The 19,552-nt window shown below is 39.4% G+C and overlaps 1 protein-coding gene across 2 annotated transcripts in view; it reads right to left on the bottom strand.

Annotated features, from left to right (window-relative positions):
- AFF3 (ALF transcription elongation factor 3) overlaps window positions 1–19,552 on the bottom strand; it is a 372,886-nt gene that overhangs the window by 184,119 nt on the left and 169,215 nt on the right. For both annotated transcript variants that reach the window (XM_060233827.1, XM_060233829.1), the window contains exon 4: window positions 15,215–15,259. In XM_060233827.1, the coding sequence (XP_060089810.1) occupies window positions 15,215–15,259 (45 nt within the window). The remainder of the gene's footprint in view (window positions 1–15,214; window positions 15,260–19,552) is intronic.

Below are 19,552 nucleotides of genomic sequence, written 5' to 3'. Positions count from 1 at the left end.
GCCTTGTGAATTTTTGTGTTTATGACTTTGTAGTGACTTACTGGTGGTGCCAGATGGTAAGTTCATCCTGATAGAGTAATGTGAGGAAGAACACTGTCCTTCTCACACATTTTTCTTTGCGGTCTCATAAAGGTTTTGCACACAATAACAGAATGTAAATTAAGTCTGTGCTATCTTTCTGTCTGCAAAAATTAGTAATAGCAGTGTAGCCAACTGGTCTTCAATCAGTGTAGCTATCCCTGCAATTAGAATTTGGCAAGCAAGCCTTGTGGCAATGGAACTGGATATGTTCTACAGATTTCCAGTACCTTTCCAATTCCATGGAAAAGGAATGGGATACAGCAGGAGCACGCATATTGGATCTGTATCATAAATAGAGAAAGCTATCTATGGCCACTAAAACAAATAGATATAATTTTAAAGAAGTACATTTGATGATAAACAGGAGTATTTTAATGCAGGCAGCTTGAAGAGGAGATTCTTTCTAATACTCGAGTCCTAATAAGAGTTAACAAATTCAATCTATCCACATTTCAGGAGAGGTCTGCTGCCAAGCCCTTTGTGTTTTATCTTTCTCTGAGTTATTGTTGCAGGCACCAGTATTGCTTTTCAGAGAAACAAGCCCAATGGTAGGGGGAAAATGTAATAGCATGCTTTCAGGTAATGAACGTGTTTTCTGTTTAGGCCAGATATTTTTAAATAATGTGAAAACTACCCAACATCGTCACTACCCAACAACGTCAAGTTAATCTCAAGTTCAGAAGCACCTACATTTCTAAGAAACTCCCATCACAGTAACTAAATATAGCTTCTAATGGTCCTCTAAAAACTTGAAATTTCTTTGGGAAATTCTGGTATCACTAATAACTCTAGTAAATTAAACTGGGTATAATCTTGGCCTTGGACTAATGACAGAAAATGGTTATTCCCTTAAAATAAATTCTTCTTCTCTTGGGAATCCAGATGCTGCAAAATGGTTTTACAAACTAGACTGGAACAAATCCATTTGTCTCCAAATAGGGCCTAGGACTGCATGTTAGCACACTGCTAAAGGAAAAGACCATGGCACAGCATCTCATGCACTTGTGACCTGCAGTCCTGGAAGACTTTTTTTTCCCTGTGCTGCTATATGCTTGCAAAAGCGATGGAATATAGCTTTATATACAAAGTGGCAGGTTATTTTTAATTATGTTTACATTTCTCCAGAAATATTTATGAAGAATGGTTATGATCACATTCTGCCAACAGTGCAATTGTTACCCAGGGTTTAGAGTCAGAATACAGATTAAAGCTGTAATTGTCCTGCTCTCTTTATGCTTTGTGCTCTGAAGCAATAATACTTAGCATGAACAGCATGTGTTGTCTTTTATCTGCCAATTTCAAAGCATTTCGCAATCATGAATAAAGTCTCTCAACACATTATTAAGGCTTATATGTATTATACATTTTTTTTCTCCCTGATGAACTGGTTTCACTAGTACGGTTGGAAATGGATCCTCAGTCAAACCACCCACATATACCAAACCTTTTTCATTAGGATTATGGAACACGCCAGGACTTCTTTAAGAGTGTAGCCATCTCAAAGTTAATTGTTTCCCAAAATGTTTCTTGATACCGATTTGTTCTACATTTATTGTTAGAGTGAATGTGTCAGGGAATCTGTAGTTAGAACCACAAATTTCATGATCCGAGGCTGACATAACCTAGTTAACTACCCAGAATTATGTTTGCTCAGGTCTCAGAGCCCTCTTCAGAGAAAAAAAATGGATTATGAGTCAGAAAGATTTGTAAGCAGTTTGAGGTCTCTGGACTGTCTAATAAGAATGGTCTGTTGCCCTTCCTAATCAATAGAACAGGACTTTCTGTCTTCTGGCCTCCACACTCTATTCCTAGCTGATTAAACAGCCATGAATTGGAGAACATTCACTCAAGGACAGCCATTTTTAGCCCCAACTGGCTTTCACAAATCCTGTTTAAAAAGAATCTACCTACACATTATATTTTATTTTCTCTAAGTAATTATTCTCATTTTCAAATCTAGCCACTAAAGATATCTCAGACCAACTGTTCTTTTTCAAAGTTCTATATTTATGCATATCCTTCTATGATCAGAAATATCTGTTTGAATTATTCCATTTCAGCAGCCCCCTTGGTAATGCAGCAGCCCAGTGACTGGCATCGAGGCCTGTATGGGCGCAGATGCATCTCGTGCTGCGCAAACTGCACTGGCTACCCCTTTGAAGGTATTGGAGCCATTTCAAGGTATTAGTCCTTACCTTTAAGGCCCCCTGTGGCCTGGGACCTGCATATCTTTGGGACCACCTCTCCCCAAATGAGCCTCCCCCGGGCTCTTAGGTCAGCTACACAACATCTTCTTGTGATCCCTGGTCCTAAGGATGCCCAACTGGCTTCAACAGCTTTTTGAGTATGGGCCCCTACCTGGTGGAATGAGCTCCCGCTGGAGATCCAGGTCCTGTGAGACTTATCCAAGTTTTGCAGGGCCTGCAAGACGGAGCTCTTCTGCCAGGCTTTTAATTGATCCAGCAGGCATCCTCTAAAGTCACCGCTTCCACAGCACCCTACTATCAAGGTGCTTAAATTGTATTGAAAGCTTCCAGCCTAAATGCTGTTGTGTGGTTTGTTGCCAATTGTATGATTACTGTTTTCTGATTTGATTTGACATATTTCTAGTTATGATGCTGTTTAATTTTGATGTGGTTTATTTTAATGTTGTTTTAGTGTTGTAAACCACCCTGCGCTTGCTTGTGGGATACGGCGGGGTATAAATTGAAAAATTAAATTAAATTAAATCTTCCTTGGCCAGAGTCATTGCATGTATCCATTCCATACATCTGGATGTCATGCCAAGTCTACAGAGTTATTTTGGGTTGAATCCAAAATAGCAGGAACTCTTTTGCATATTAGGTCACATACCCCTGATGTAGCCAATTCTAAGAGTTTACAGGGCTCTTCGTACAAGGCCTACTGTAAGCTCCAGAAGGACTGGCCACCCTGAGTGGGATAGGGCATGATACAAATAAAATAAACAAATAAATAAAGTAGTACAGAATTAAGGTTTCAAACTTTCAACACTTATTGAAAATGTATAAAACTTGTATTGAAATTCTTTCTTAATCTAAATGGTATCACCAGATACGGTAGTAAAAGATATCCTCAGTATCTTAAAACAATGAAAAAGCATTATTAGAGATATACTTTAGCTGGATAGCTAACTGTGAAAATACAGCATGGCAGCCATCATTATCCATTTGGAAAAGTCTTTGGCTCAGCTGGTAGAATGTCTACTTTGCATGCAGGAGGTCCCACATTCAATTCACAGCATCTTCAGCTAAAAGGACTTTAGAACATGATTTTGTAGAACATGATGTGCAGGACTTCTACCTGAGACAAGAGATAGCTGCTACTGGAATAGACAGTACTAACCTTGATAGTCCAATAGTCTGATTCAGTATAAGGCAGCTTCATGCGTCCTATTGGCTTCCTTCCATAATTTGTTCTCAGAGGTGACATTTGGAAAACATATGTATCATGGATGCCACTGAAAAATGTGCTCATGCTGCTGGTATCACTTCTTGTTCAAATCAAATGCCCATCCTATATAACCTCTTCCATTTGTGGCTCTGTTACTGCAGCCACAATGGGCACGTATGCATTCTCCTCTAGACAATTATATTAGGGAAGCCAGCAATTTCATAGTATATTTTTGAGGCAAGCTATTTGATTTTATTGGGAAGTTAATGAGGTCTTCCAAGTGAGCCATTATAGTTCCTAAAAACTGTTTCACATTTCTGTAATGACTTGAAGTAATCACTATAAAATATTATTAGTATTCTGCACATGCTAGGTGGACTTTTTCTTTGGATGCTTATACTTTGCTATACATCACAGACTTCACATGAGGATAGGCATAATAAAGTTCCCATGTAGCTATGATCCAAAGCCAAGGGATCCTTACTACAATATTTATTATTTCATTTTTATCCACTCTCTATCTGTAGTTATTGACATGGTTGCCACCCTCCAAGCAGGGCCTGGAATTATAACTGATCTTCAAGCTACAGAGATCAGTCCCCTGGAGAAAATGGTAGCTTCAAAGGTTGGTTTTTATTACATTATACCCCAGAGAAGTCCCTCCCCTACCCAAACTGCACTCTCCCCAGGCTCCACCCCAAATCTACGGGCATTTCCCAATCCAGAGCTGGTAACCCTACCTATTGAGCATATTAACTATGCAAAAGTTCCAGGTAACAGAGGTTGTTTACATCTCAGTACTAGTAGATGGGCAATGAAGAACAATGAACTATTTACTTTCAAGCAGGGGTTGTTTTGTAGAAAAATAGGTGGTGGAGCTCATTAGCATAACTCATTAGCATATTGCACCCTCCCGCCAGTCAAAAGCAAGCCGACGCAAGAAAGGAGTACCCCAGGTGAGCGAAGCCTGCTTGGGTTGGCTAGAGATCAAGCCAGCCCAAGCAGGCCTCATACACCTGGGGCTCTTTTTGGCCACTCCCCCCCACATTCAAAATGCCAGCAAGCCACCCGCCACCCAAAAATCACATAAGAAATAAAAAAAGGGTGGTGCAGGCTTCTTCAGGGGTTAATGAGGGCTGCTGTGGGTGTGACAGAGCTCCTGGTGGCTGGCTGTCCACTCTCCTAATCCAGGGATTGTTATGCAGCTGCACCTACTATTCAATGGACAAGGTAGGTAGGTGGGGAGGAGGAGGGGAACCCTAAGAAAGGTTCAGGAGCTGTACACCTGTGAGTTCCTGCTGAATTCAAGGCCTGCTTTCAAGCAGGTTGGATGCAACATGTAGAATAAACATCAGATGTTTGAGAACTGCAAGAAATTAACGTCAGATGTTGGAAGGAAGGAAGGAAGGAAGGAAGGAAGGAAGGAAGGAAGGAAGGAAGGAAGGAAGGAAGGAAGGAAGGAAGGCTTGGAGAAATCATTTAAAGAAACAAATGCCTTATTCATGCTAGCCGATGGGGTGATTGGGGGTTCAAGAGTCACACAATATGTTTGAGAGAGCCACATGTGGCTTCTGAGACACAGCTTGGCCATCCTCGTTCAAAAATAAAAATTGCCCTGGATTAGATGCAGCTGTGAGTCTCCTCTCTTTTAGTCTTTTCTGCCCTCTCTTTTTCTTCATTCCATGCCATGCTGTTCACTCTCTGTATCAACCCAATGGTTTGTCTGCAGTTCTATTTCTGTTAACACCTTTTCCATTTCTTTCTTTCCCCTCTTTTCACCCCATGTATCATACACAATAGTAAAATGCCCTACTATTTCAAAACTGAGGGTGGTTTTTTTATTAGCATTTATACGTGTCTGTGAAACACTGCAAAACAAATGGCCATTTTCATTCTACCTATGATTTTTTGGATTTGAGCCAGTAGAAGCTTTGCCATTAAATCTAATGAGAATTGGATAAGAGTCCAGCCCATGATTCCCATTACCTTTATGACTGTGTGCACAAATGTTCAGCTCCTTGTATGAAAACAAGTGTTGATAAATGGAGAAACAAGGGTTTGACATGAACACATATGGTGTGAGTTACAAATACAAGTTCAAATGAATTAAAACCCGATCAGTCTCTTCAAAACCTAATGGATAAAATCTCAATCAGCAGATGTACAAGGAGACAAAAATACTACAAATAAATGTGCTAATTTAGCCAGATTAAAGAGCAACATGAACATTTTAATGAGAAAGCAGATACCTTTGCAATACCCTCACTATGATATGTTGCCTAGCAACAAGATATAAAAATGATGTACAATACTAGTAATTTCTTCCACATATGAAAACAGCACCCTACCAAGGAAACTTCATAATGCATTTGTACAAAAGAAAAATCCTCAGAGACTATTTAAACCTCCATTTTGTGTAATATACTCTGTTAAACAATCATGTGTTTTTTCCTAATACACTAAAACACTGATTTTACTTAATGATTAGTCAAGGATTATGCAGACACAACAGCAGCAGCCTCAAACAAAGTACTGGCATGTCTTCAAATAAATTCTGTAGTGACTATTAAAAAAACAACCCAGGCTTACAGACTTGACAGTGAAAGTTCAAAGCAATAATTTCTGGCCCTGAAAACATGTGTCTAAACTTTTAAAAATATAATCGGGGGTGGGGACCCTGACCCAATGATCCATATATTGGACAATTAATGTCTAATGAGGGTACAGAAAGAGAGAAGAAGTGAGTCTAAGAACTAACTAATGTCAGGAAGTCAAAAGTGAGGCTCCTGGGAATAAATTCTGTTTTACCCGAGAGCTCCCTAACGTGACAGGTGGAAGCAAATTATATCAGAGGCAGATCAACTTCAAGGTGTTGGCATGGCCATCTGGGAGCAGAGAAGGAACAGCTGTCAATTAGACATTGGAATAGGAAGAGAAAAGTAATAGACATTTTTGCTATCCTAATTATAAAAGACATTCTGCAGCCAAAATGTCAGGCTTAGAGCTGTGAGATAGGGAGAAGTTGGTTTTCTGTTATTCGTGAGACAGGAAGAATACCTTAAGCAAGTCTTAACTGTCTGGTACAATTCTACTCTTCAAAGTCAAAGAATGTGGACTTCCCACATAGTGAGATCTCCTATAGTCAGATTTATTCCTCACCCCAAAGCTTTTATATAGGAACAACTGCCCCTCAACTTTATGCAGATCACTGAAGTAATTTGACCTGGTGCCAACTGAAAGTATTAGATTTAATGGCATCGAAGGTAAAACAGTCACAGCTATGTAGCTTCTTTAGTTCTTGATAGTTTTGACCTGGAAAACAGAGCAGCAAAAACACTTGTAGGTATAGCTATCATTCCCAGTGCCTACTGAAAACTGTTGTTTAATGAGATCGACCCTTTCTGATGGTATTTAATCTGCTTAGAGTTCCTAACACTGCATGAACAAATGCCAGATTTGGGGGAAGATGCAATATCACTTCTGGTTGTTGTACCAACACTCTAAGATACCAGTGTTTTGTCTCTGTAGATATTCCTATGGTGGTACTATGTGGAGTATGGGTATGCAGCAACAAAAATGTAATTTTTTTTATCCATACATATATTGGAGCAAAAAAAAAGTATTTCCAGTTTCCCAGGTTCCATATACTGGTATGGTTTTTGGAGCTGGATTGGATGGGGGTTGTCTGATAATTTAAAATTTATGTTTATTTATTTTTAGTTTAAATCTAATAAAAGGAATAAATAAATAATTTCTGGCTGTATGGGGAATCTTTTCAGCCAGGTATTCTAAAGGTACTATCACCAAAATTGTAGGACAGATGCTGGCGCCTGTCCTTTAAATAACCCCCAAATTTCAAGTCATTTGGACCAAGGGGTCCAATTCTATGGGCCACTAATGCCCTGGCCATCTTCTGGTGTTTCCTGTGGAGGGGGGAGGGAACTCTGCAAAAAAATGTAAAACCTGAAAATCTCCTCCCACATAGGAAGGCTATTGCAAGCTATTGCTAGGTACAACCAATGTCAAACTCAAGATTCTGAACCTATGTAAAACCTGAGATGGACGGAATCTTACATAAAGCAGCCTGGCAAGCTGACATCAAGCCCCAAGAGACGAAGAAACACAGTGTGTATGTGTGTGTGCTGAGTGGAAGTGTGAGTGTGTGGAAGAGAGAGACCAGTCCTGACAGCCTGCAAATGTTAAAGGTAAAGGTAGTGCCTTGTACAAGCAGTAGTAGTTTCTGACTCTGAGGTGATGTTGCATCACCAGGGGTATTTTCGCACTGACCTTACTCGGGAGCGACGTCCCTCTTCACCGCACAGCGTCTGCGCCGATTTCGCACTAATTGCTCTGCAGAACCCGGAAGAGCCGCAAAGTCCCGCGGCTTCTGCATCGCAAATGTAAACTGGTTTTTGGCCAGTTTACATTTGCGACGCAAAAGCCACGGGACTTTGTGGCTCTTCCTGGTTCTGCGGAGCAATTAGTGCGAAATCCACGCAGACGCTGCGCAGTGAAGAGGGACGTCGCTCCCGAGTAAGGTCAGTATGAAAACGCTTCAAGTTTTCATGGCAGACTTTTTTTACGGGGTGGTTTGCCATTGCCTTCCCCAGTCATCTACACTTTGCCCCCAGCAAGCTGGGTACTCATTTTACTGACCTCGGAAGGATGAAAGTCAACCTTAGACCAGCTACCTGAACACAGATTCCGCCATTCGAACTCAGGTCATGAGCAGAGCTTGGACTGCAGCACTGCAGCTTACCATTCTGTGCCAAAGGCCTGATATTCCCACTTAATTCTAAATACTTCTGAGATTTTTGGAACCCATTTTTCATTATTCTGAAATTCTTGATATATCTGGAGACCCAATTATATCCTGAAAATATAAACAATAAGGTTTTTTTCAGATACATATTTGGCTCAGTTATATCCGAGCACACATCCCTAATGATAAAGATACTTTTTTCTTCTGCCGATAATTTTTCAGGGCTGATAAATGGGGATAGATAATTCCCCACCCTGGATGGCTAAATGGAAGCCCTAAATCTGCTGTGCTTTTCACTTATATAAAAATATCCCACCTTTATTTAGCCTAATGAAAACAAGATGTGCTGCATCTAGGGTTGCTAACTCACAATTGGGAACTCCCTAGGGCTTTGGAGGTGGAGTCTCAGGGGGGCAAGTTGTGGTGAAGGGGAGGGACCACAGTTGGGTATAATATAATACAGTCCAGCCTCCAAAGCAGACAATCTCTACAGGGGAATTTATCTCTGTCAGCTGGAGATCAGTTATAATTCTAGAAGATCTCAAGGCCCCAACTGGAGGATGGCAAGCCTAATTGTATCATCCGTTTTTCTTCTACCATGTAGTGGAGGAGGGGCAATCTTGCACAATTCCTCTCCCCAATGCAATCCCATTCCATATGCTTTTTTGTCCAAACAGATTCCACAATCCCAAACATAGCTTTTTGTAGGGTCAACCCAATGTTCCCAATTTCCTAACTTTGATGAAGAGTCAGAATCATGCTACAGGCTCATGCTCTTCCTCCTCCTCCTCCTCCTCCTCCTCCTCCTCCTCCACCTGTAAATTCTCCTCTCCTTTCATTTGAACTATGAGGCAGCATTATGTTTCATCTGGACTAACCTAACAATGATCAAGTTTTCTCTCACTGCATTGTTTTCAGTGGGTTTGTCAACCCAATTTATGAAGAAACCTTGCAAATTGGTGATCTGCACAGGTTCATGGCATTTAATATACAGCTGAATATGATCATTAAAATATATCTCTGGGTCCAATATTACAACACATTTTGCATGAGTTGTCTCAAAATATGAGTTTCCTGATAGTTAAATGCATCTGGATAACATCTTCTAAACACACAGGGACTTTGCAATGATTTACTCATTCTCTATATGCAACAGTCACTGAGTAAGAACACAACACATTACTATTAATAATATTATCCAGGTACAATAAGCATATGCATTGAATTGCAAACTGTTGCAAGCAATTTGTAAGGAAATAAAACAACTCATTAATGCCATGTTGCATAAACAAGATTATGGTATCTGATGATGAGGAGTTGTAACAAGGGAGAAGTTCAAGTTGATAAGCAAAGGGAATGGCATCATTCCTTCAGTAATACAATACTGCTTTAAAAATCATGATAAAATGCTACAGTGAGCTTCTTCCTGTTCCATTTGTGATTAATAGAACCTTCTGCAATAGGTTGGATAAAATAAAACAGAAGAATGTTTGATGATATTTCCTCTGAACTTCAGACAACTTTAGAGCTCCAGTAACCACATTTATTAAACAGCATGTCAGGGTAATATCCTAGACAGACTTGTATTAAACGTACCTATAAGATGAGAAATGCTGCCATGTTATTGAAAAAAATATACAAATATGTAAATACATAAAGACAAGTGAAGTGTGACACCACTTCCTAATTGCTTAACATGATTCCCACTAGATGCATAAATTAGAGCTCCTATTAGCAGGACTATGAATAATAATCAGTTTACTTTCTGGCTTATTTCTAAATATACTTTCTATATGATTTCATCTTTTATTCAGTCAGTTAAAAGCAGAAGATTGAAATTACAGTTCCTATTAAATTACATTTTTTTGCCACAAAATATGTGTGATGACTTAAAAAAAAAAATGAAAGCATTTTTAGCATATGGAAAAATCATGTTATTATTAATGTATTCCCTCATGACTCTACATTTCAATTCCCTTCATTATTTAGTCATTGCTGATTATGTCTTTTCACAATTCATTATCCCATTTCCTGCAACGTAGACATTTTATTCATTAAGTGTCAAAATGAAGGGCCTGACCTCCAGAAAGATAATCAGGAAATAAGTGGCAGATATAAAAGGTCTGGGGTTTTGTTAAGTGCTTGCTACTCTATCAAGCCACACCATCTTCTTAGCAAATTATAGTGCAAGTCAAACATCATTTAAGAAAATATTAACGTACCAATCAGCAAATACTAAATACAGACAACTACTTTTTTTAAAAAAAGAAAAAAATATCAGATATTTCACCAAGTACAAGGTCAAAAAGAAGTCTTATACTGACATATTTACTTATTTAATGCCCTGTCTTTAGAGACAACATATCACCAAGACGGTTTACAACATAAAATTACTACTCAAAACAAGCAGAATAACATCACAATAAATAACTCACACCGAAATCATAAGAACCTAACAACCATGAGCAGATAAGAATCAGTAGCAGAACAATTTAAAATAGGCAGAGCTTTAACAATAGCTAACAGATATAAAATCAGATTTTAAAAGTACAGGACGAGAGACTTAAAAACATAGGATTTGCATTGCCACAATGGCACTAGTTCTGCTGGGCACATTGCAGTGGTTCCACTGGGCTTGCAGAAATGTCTCCCCACCTTCAGTTTCTACTGCAGAGATTCACTGGGATTTTTATTTTGTTCTGAAGGGCTTCTGTTGCACTTGGCTTTGTGGGGGGTTTTGCTGTTACCCCCCTCCATTGGAAACAATGCAATCACCTTCTTATGGGGTGGGGGCTTAAATTGGACTACATAAATCCAACCGTCCAAATCCAAATTTGGCAGACAGGTAGTGGAGAGTCTGGTGTATCCAGCATGCACAAGATCCATTCTATGCACTCTGAATTTCTCTCATTTCCCCCAAAAGCACTTTCCTGGGGGCATCTCCTTTGGGGGGACCATAACTTGGACCCCATAAATCCAATCATGAGCAAACTTGGAGGACAGGTAGAGAAATCTGTGGTTCCTCTGCCAGCTTGGTGCCTCATAGGGGCTGTTCTACCATGTCAGGACTCAGCCAGTTCATTTAGTACCCTCTCAAAATTGTGATGCTTCATAAATTGGGAAGGCCACAAACTAACCACATTTTCCTGGTTTGTGCTCATCCCTGCTATTTATATACAAGAAAACTGGCTTATGATTGAATTGTCTGAGATAAGTCCAATATTTTTGCCATCATGCCATTTCCTTTTCTTTCAGATTTGTCTGGTTTTTCTTTTGATCTGACATGCACTTTGTTATGCATTATTAAACAACCAATCAGTTTGCCCCTGTAACCAGCACTGCTGTTCCTGCTTGTTTAAAACAAAACATATTTGTATTCTTTTTCTATTGTACTGAAGTGATTTATCATTTCCACTTGCAGCATCTTAGCCAATGAACTTCTTAAACCCATCTTAATGCTATCTGTGGTAGTTCAGAATAAGCTAAGAATTTAGTTAAATTTATTTTATGTATTTCCCTTTGTTCCCAATTGTCCAAAATAAAAACAAAACCACATGGTAGCGGTGCTTTTTATTTATTTTTTTACATAATTGAGTTTTAAACTAGAAGAAAAAACTGAATAATAATAATAAATTCAGATAAATTCTGTATATTTCTATCAAGCAATTGGGAACCATTTGTCTTCAATTTTTTCCTTTATAATGAGGAAGGTCTATTCTGGTCTGGGTTTTTAAAAATCCTTCGTTCATTGACAATAATAGTTTTTAGAAATCTATTTTATTAAAAACATTCTGTTTTAAAGATTTGTGCACCCAATTTGAAGGGATGACAGAAAGTAGAGATGTAATTCTCTTTTGGTAACTTAAGCTCTTGCTTCATTTGTATGACAGTGTTTTTTTACTGTGAAAGTCACATTGAAATGGAGTTATCATCTTTAGTGGCAAGCTTTCTTAGGCCTGATCCCAGTAAGAATAGAAGCAAGCTTCTGTATGCCTGTCAGTTTATGGATCAGGAACTGTGGATGAAAACTAGACACAGATCCTAATAAAAAATTATTGTTTGTTTTTACTAGGAACATGACTTCAAATGCACATGCCCATGCATACTTTAGTACTTCAAGTCACATGAGATGTTTATTTTTAAGAACTATTTTGTCTCAATATAATCAGAGCGTCCAGGCAATCGCCCTAAATTTTATGCAAAGGCATCCTTCTGTCCCACTTTCCACCAGCCTCCCATCACAGGTAGGCAGCCCACTGCCTCTCACTTGCCACTGTGCCATGGACTACAGGGCTCATGCAGATGCTCACAGAAGATGAACAATTGTTTTTTTAAAAAAATTAAAAAGAAACCTCTAAAATTAGGGCATTATTTTCTTGCAATAATATTATATATCGAACACATATACACATTGAATGAGTTACAAGCAGGTAAGCAAGAATTTGAGCAGACTTCAGAGGATGGTAGAAGACAGGAGGGCCTGGCGTGACTTTGTCCATGGGGTTGCTAAGAGTCAGACTCAACTGTGCGACTGAACAACAACAAGCAAGGTAGGCAGATTGGAACACTGCTGCTAGCGGTAACATCCTGGCTGTGCTTTTGTTTCTGCCCTTCTTGTCCCAGATATAAATTTTGAGCATGGCCAGGAAATGCAAGCCCTGAAACAGAAGCCAAAGGGTTCTTAGCCCTTTGCTTTTCATATGTGGTTCATGCCCTCTGGCCTGGACAACTAGTCTGCTGGATTCTGGACTGGCCCCAGGGTACAGTGTGTCTTTGTCATTTCTTTACATAAATTTAAATTGTATCTTATTGTGTCTAATTGTATTTCATTTGTTGTAAACTGTTTTAAGTCCTATTAGAGAGTAAAGCAGCCAATAAGTATTATAACAATGCCATCCTAATTTCCTCTACTCCCCATACTATCTATTGTCTTCCCCTACAATGACTCACCATCTGTATTATTATATGTGGGCTGATATTTATGTTTTAATCTGCAAAATGTGCCCACTCCGCCTATGTTATATTTATTGAGTTGTTTTGTGATTGTATATTATTATTTTATGGATGGATTTTAAATGTTTTTACTATGTGTAGAGTACTGGGGTCGACGCAGTAAGAGACCAGAGTCGGAGAGTGATTTCAGCAAGCTTTACTTCAGGAACACAAACACAGACTGAGCTCTATTCAAACCTCCCGCTCCTTTATACAATTCTTGCCCCCTTCTGATTGGTCCTTAACTATGTACATGGATTGGCTATTTACAGGGGCCTAAGGGCCTATCAGGGTACAGTATCAGCCTACATGTTAATTGGCTACTTATGTTTCAATCCTTCCCCTGATTGGGCACGCTTAGGCCTTCTCTGGAACCCTGGTGTGGAGTACAAGCTTTGGCTTGTTCAGCTTCCCTCCAAAAGTAACAGTTCCCTCCAAAAGTAACAGTTCTCCCATTTGAGCCTAGGACACAACACTATGTATGTAATCTGCCCTGAGCCCGTTATGGGAAATGGTGGAATATAAATCTACCAAATAAATAAATAATCAAATCAAGGTGCTTAGAAGAAATGGAAAGCATGAATACCACAACATAAAATGACAATGTGAAGTTGCTCATTGCATCTGGGCAAGTGGGTTCTAGTCCTCAAAAGTTTATGCTGGAATAAACTATTCCTTGTCTATAAAGTGTCACAGCATTAGTGTTTGTGGGGTATGGGTGGGTTTTTTTCATTTTCTGTGACTTGTGGTGCGATCTTAAACAGAGCTATAGCCTTCTAAGCAGTGTTCCCTCTAGTGTGAGCTGGCTCACAGATTTTTTAGCCTCCAGCTCACACATTTTTTGTGTTAGCGAGGAGCAGCAGACTAATATATGTGGTAGCTCACAACTTTAATGCTGGTAGCTCACAAAGCAGAATTTTTGCTCACAAGCTTCCACAACTTAGAGGAAGTATTGCTTCTAAGCCAATTCATGTCAATGGATTCAGAATGATAGAACACTACTTAGGATGGGACTGTTACTTACTTTTCACTTACCCTTTGGCTAACTGAACACATATTTATGAACTATCTCATTTATTTGTTTATACAGCTGCATATATTTGTTTACATAGTAACAAGGATGGGAAGGCAGGGAAAGGTGGAAGTGGCAATACAATACACTCACTTAACGCTTTCATTTTAAACACATTTTGGGAACAATTTTAAAAGAAGTCTGCACATACAAAAGTCTCATTTTATTCAATGGGGTTTGCTCCCAGCAAAAAATGTTCTTAGGGATGTAGCCTTTGTTACTTACAAGGATGGGAAGACAAAGTATGATACAGCTATAATAAGTTTCAAGTACTCAGAGAAGCATTTAAGGCTAAAGCCATGATTTTTGTATGAAATTGGTTCATGAAGTCAAAACTTGAACTTCCCATAATTTGAGAAATACATCCAAGATGTTGAGAAAACATCTTGTACCAGTTCCTTCTAGTAGGTCTTTATTTAACTGCTTTATTCAATTTGTAATCCTAGGGGGGGGGAGGCGTTGGGGGGACATCAGTTTTTCATGGGCACTGGAATACCACCTGACATTATCAATTTCTATAACTCTATTAGTACATTGCTTATTAGATATCTAATGATATTGATTACATCAACTTTCAGTGTGTAATCCATCTTCAGTCTCCATGAGAAAGGTGGACTATGAAACATAGTAAAATAAAAAAATAAATCATTAATTTACTAAATTGCATTTCAGGAACCAATAAGACAAGTGCCAAGTTTATGATACATCACAATAAAATCAGCCCTCAAATCTAAATAGACACTTTTCTTACTACTTATTCTTAGACCTGCTAATTTTATCTGTTATAGAAAACCTAGTTGGTAATGCCCAAAACAAACTTCCATAATACTGACATAAAACAATTCATATCAAACATGTTCTAAACCTTTAAATAATGAAAGGATAAACTGTCCTACCCTTAACATTTCTTCAACACAACTGCCATCTTCTGTCCCATTCTCCTGTAAACAAAGAAGTGGGCAATAATTAATAGCATGGTTGACTATATGCCTTCAGACAACATGTATGCAATGCTAAAGTGAACTTTGTCCAACTACACCATTTTGGTATACACCAGGATGGTGCGCAAACCTGTAAAAAGGCAAGAGAACCCAGCAGAACAATACAATAAAGCCACAAGCTCAATTAGAGCAACAACCTTAACAACTACTTGCCTGCAAAGCAAGACAAACTTAAAAACATAAGATCTTATCTAGCAAAAGACCACTGAAAGAGGACTGCCTTGCAAACTTTAAACATAAGCTGATCTGCAACACGTTAAAGCACGGTTTGTATTGTGTTTGCAGAGCAAGCATCCTAACAGGGCAAACCCACCCTGGCTCAGAGCCTCGTCTGGGATCCCTCTGGACCTTGCTCATCACACCCTGCACAATAGCGTGTAGAGGGGAGGGAGTGCATATTTCGGCCCACGATTGCCAAGCCTTAAGGCTCATAATATGCTCCCCCAACTCCGAAGAGGCTCCCAACCAAGACACACTGACTGCAAAGCCCATAGGTACAAACAGATGCCGAAAGGTGGCCGATGCCAGACCTGGCTGGTGAGCCAACCCCTCATTAGCCAACACTCCCTCATTGAGCCCCAATTAGTTCTCCCCAGCCTCATGCTTCCTTCAAGGAGATGGGGGGAGGGGCAGGCAGCAGTCTTTCGCTTGTTTCTATTCATTTGTTTGGCCACAGCTTCAGGCCTAAAGCAGCTGCTTTTGGAGATTAAAATTAAATACTGGTCCACCTACTGATGACACTTAACTCCAAAGCTATAGACCAGGGGTGGCCAACGGTAGCTCTCCAGCTGTTTTTTGCCTACAACTCCCATCAGCCCCAGCCAGCATGGCCAATGGCTGGGGCTAATGGGAGTTGCAGGCAAAAAACAGCTGGAGAGCTACCGTTGGCCACCCCTGCTATAGACAACTGTACTCAGTGGCTTAAGTCAAATATTTAAGAGCACTAGTGAACAAGCAAGCGAGCCTAGGGCGGCTCCACATTTCAGATATGACAACAATGGTATCCTATGGGCATCTGTTTGTGTCTTCTCCAACAAAGAAAGACCGAAACCATCAGATAATGGTGCCTGAGACTTGCACCTTCTCTTCCAAGTGGTTCACTATGATTGAATAGCCCACAGTATCAAAAATCATACACAAATAGGAGGTGGAGGAGCAAAAATTTCTTTGCAAATGGAGATCATTGAGGAAGAGGAGGAGGAGAGTTGGTTTTTATACCCTACTTTTCTCTACTTTAAGGAGAATTCACCTTCCCTACTTTCTAAAAAATGCAGAAGATACCACAGGAAGGACTAGCAGGCACCAGAATGCTCAAGGGAACCACATTTGGTAACCCTGATCTATAATATATCACTCAGATTGAAACTGCACTGTATTCAGTTAGAAAATACGCATGAAAACATCTATGGGAGGGGCATTGAAACATGCAGTCATTTTACCTGCTGCTGAAGTGGTAGACTTCCAGGAGGGCTGTACCTTCCTAATGACCTTTTATTTACACATTCAGAACCATCATGTGAATGGTGCTGCCTCATAACTCACTTGATATATAATCTAGTAAAACCAACAAAATGGACATGCAAAACCATGCAAGCCCATGAAGAGTTACTTAAGACTAAAAACTCACTGATTTAAATGGGCTTAGACTGGAGCAACACAGCATACAATTCCCCTGTACATTTACTTATCAGTTGCAGAAAATACCTCTTTCTCTTGTTAATGCATATATCTATGTTTTCTAAATTAGGGAAGAAATACATAAACACATATGATCTTAAATAAACCCCAAGACAGCTTATTGGTGGGGCAATTTGAAGTATTCTGGGTGAGTTAAGTATTTTCCACACTATGTTGATTCTTCCCATAGAGCTATTGTTGCCTTGCCTCTGTGTGTAACGTGTAGTTGGGTCCTTAACATTTTCATTTTTTAAATTCTGTGGCTATTTTATATCAGGTAATAACACTATTAAAGAATTTGTATTATTACTTTGAAATATCCACATCTGTACTTAGTATCACATTCAGAAATTACTATTAAAAGCTATTAACCATTTTTAGTGCCAATGAGGGGCTAGCTGAAAAAACCCATACAACTTTATGCAAAAAGCAATTTGTGCTGCTGTGCAAATTGTGGAAGAGCTACCAGCATGAATAAATAATTCAAATGTAATTATTTTCTATTTTAAGGATATGTTACAATGTGTTCAGTGAAGAAAATTTTATTAAAATATGTATATTCAGCTTTTTTATTAGCCAAACCTTCACAATAAATAAAAACCTAGAGCTTGGAGAGGGCTGGGTTTATGGATAGACCTCAGAAGGGTATATTGCCATACAATGCAGCCATTTTCTCCAGGGGAATCAATCTCTGTAATCTGGAGGTAAATTTTAATTTTGGAAGATCTCTAGGCGCCACCGAGGGCTTGCAACCCTAATTTTTAAGCCTGTGGTATAATATTAGTTCAGACTCATCTCGATAAACCATTAACCAAAAATACCGACAATTCTAGTTTATTCCTTAAAAGAAAGTGGGCACAATTCCTAAGCTAGTCTTATTATTCAACCTCTTATTCAGAGGTGTCAAACACACCTGTTACATGGGCCAGATCTGACATAAATGGAACTTTGTGGGGCCATACCATGCATGTCATAAAATGTAATGCCAGGTAGCTGAGATATCAACTCTATAAAGAATACAAACACAACTAAAGATATTTTTTTACTTAAAATACAAACATGCTTAAAACTCTCTTGTTTAAAATTGAAAGGTGAGGGAATAGTGGGATTTGACAATGCAATTTTTAAAATTAAACATCAAGAAAAAGCACAAGGATCACAGCAGAAACTAAAATTATAAAATGCTCTAAGCCTAAAAGAACATGAAATGGCTGAGCATTGCAAGCTTTTCCTCCCAGGATCTTCTCAGATTGGCAATGACTCTCCAATGCGTAATACCCTCCTTTGACTGTGGGCTCCCAGGTTAGAGTACTCATTAAGCTCCAGTTCTTAGGTCCATTCAGCAGAGACAAGCTGGCTCAAATAATCAAGCATTTATTTTCAAGAATACAACTCTGCAAGCAACAGATTCAATTGGCCATGCAAATGCTGGAAAGCTCCACTGAAATACATTGCAGCACAGAAAAAGTTGCAAGTTAAATACAGAATGAATTTTCCATAAAGTATCTGGACTCCTCCCAGAGTAGTCTATCTGGGCACAGAGACCCTAATGGACAATCCATTCTGCATTATCTTTGCAGCTTTGCAAGTCCAGAATTGCTTCCTGCTGAAGCCAGCAAAGACAAGGCAGAAGGAGCTATGAACTTTGGCAGCCTCAGAGCTTCAAAGGGTGATGACAGGAGGGAGAAGAGGGGGGAGAAAAGATCCACAGGATTGATTAAAGCCCTGGCAGGATGGATGTGGCCCACAGGTTGCACTTTATAATTTATTTATTTATTTCCATCAGGATGATTGTGCAGAATAGCAAACATTTGTGTGTATAAACAATCTTATTATGCTAGGAAAATGTAAAGAAATGTAGCTGAAGAGAAGCTGTAACTGAAGAAATTGCCAGGAGCTTATACCCATACATATGAAGAGAATTATAAGAAAGGACACCAAATAAAAGAAAATCATAGCAAACCTAGAGGCAGACAGAATTTACACGTTAATATTTGCTTCTCTTACAGCTTTCATACATTGTGACCGATTCCCTACTAGAGCCTTGTCCAAGTCTCATGCTTCTCTTCTCTGCAAGGCTTCTGTCCAATTTCCCACAAGCTGCCCCAGGTCTGCAACACACTCTGCCTCTTTCACGCGGCAAGCAGAAATTGGTTTTTAGAGGATGTTGCTTGCTGTGTGAAAGAGGCAGAGCAAGTTACAAACCCGGGGTAGCTTATGCAAAATTGGAAGGAAGCCCCATGGAGAAGAGGAACGTGAGACCAAGTCGAATTCAAGAAATATCTGGGGACTTTGGGGGTGGAGCCAGGAGACTTTGGGGGTGGAGCCAGGAGACATTGGGGTGGAGCCAAAATCAAGGCTGTGACAAGCATAATTGAACTCCAAAGGGAGTTCTGGCCATCACATTTAAAGGGACGGCACACCTTTTCCATGCCTTCCTTCCATAGGAAATAATGAAGGATAGGGGCACCTTCTTTTGGGGCTCATAGAATTGGACCCCCTGATGCACCTGGGGATTGGCAACCCTAGACCAGGACAAGGCTAGTGGGGAATTGA

The sequence above is a fragment of the Heteronotia binoei genome, chromosome 3 (assembly GCF_032191835.1).
Source record: "Heteronotia binoei isolate CCM8104 ecotype False Entrance Well chromosome 3, APGP_CSIRO_Hbin_v1, whole genome shotgun sequence".
Lineage (NCBI taxonomy): Eukaryota > Metazoa > Chordata > Lepidosauria > Squamata > Gekkonidae > Heteronotia > Heteronotia binoei.
This window is presented reverse-complemented; position numbering and strand designations above follow the sequence as displayed.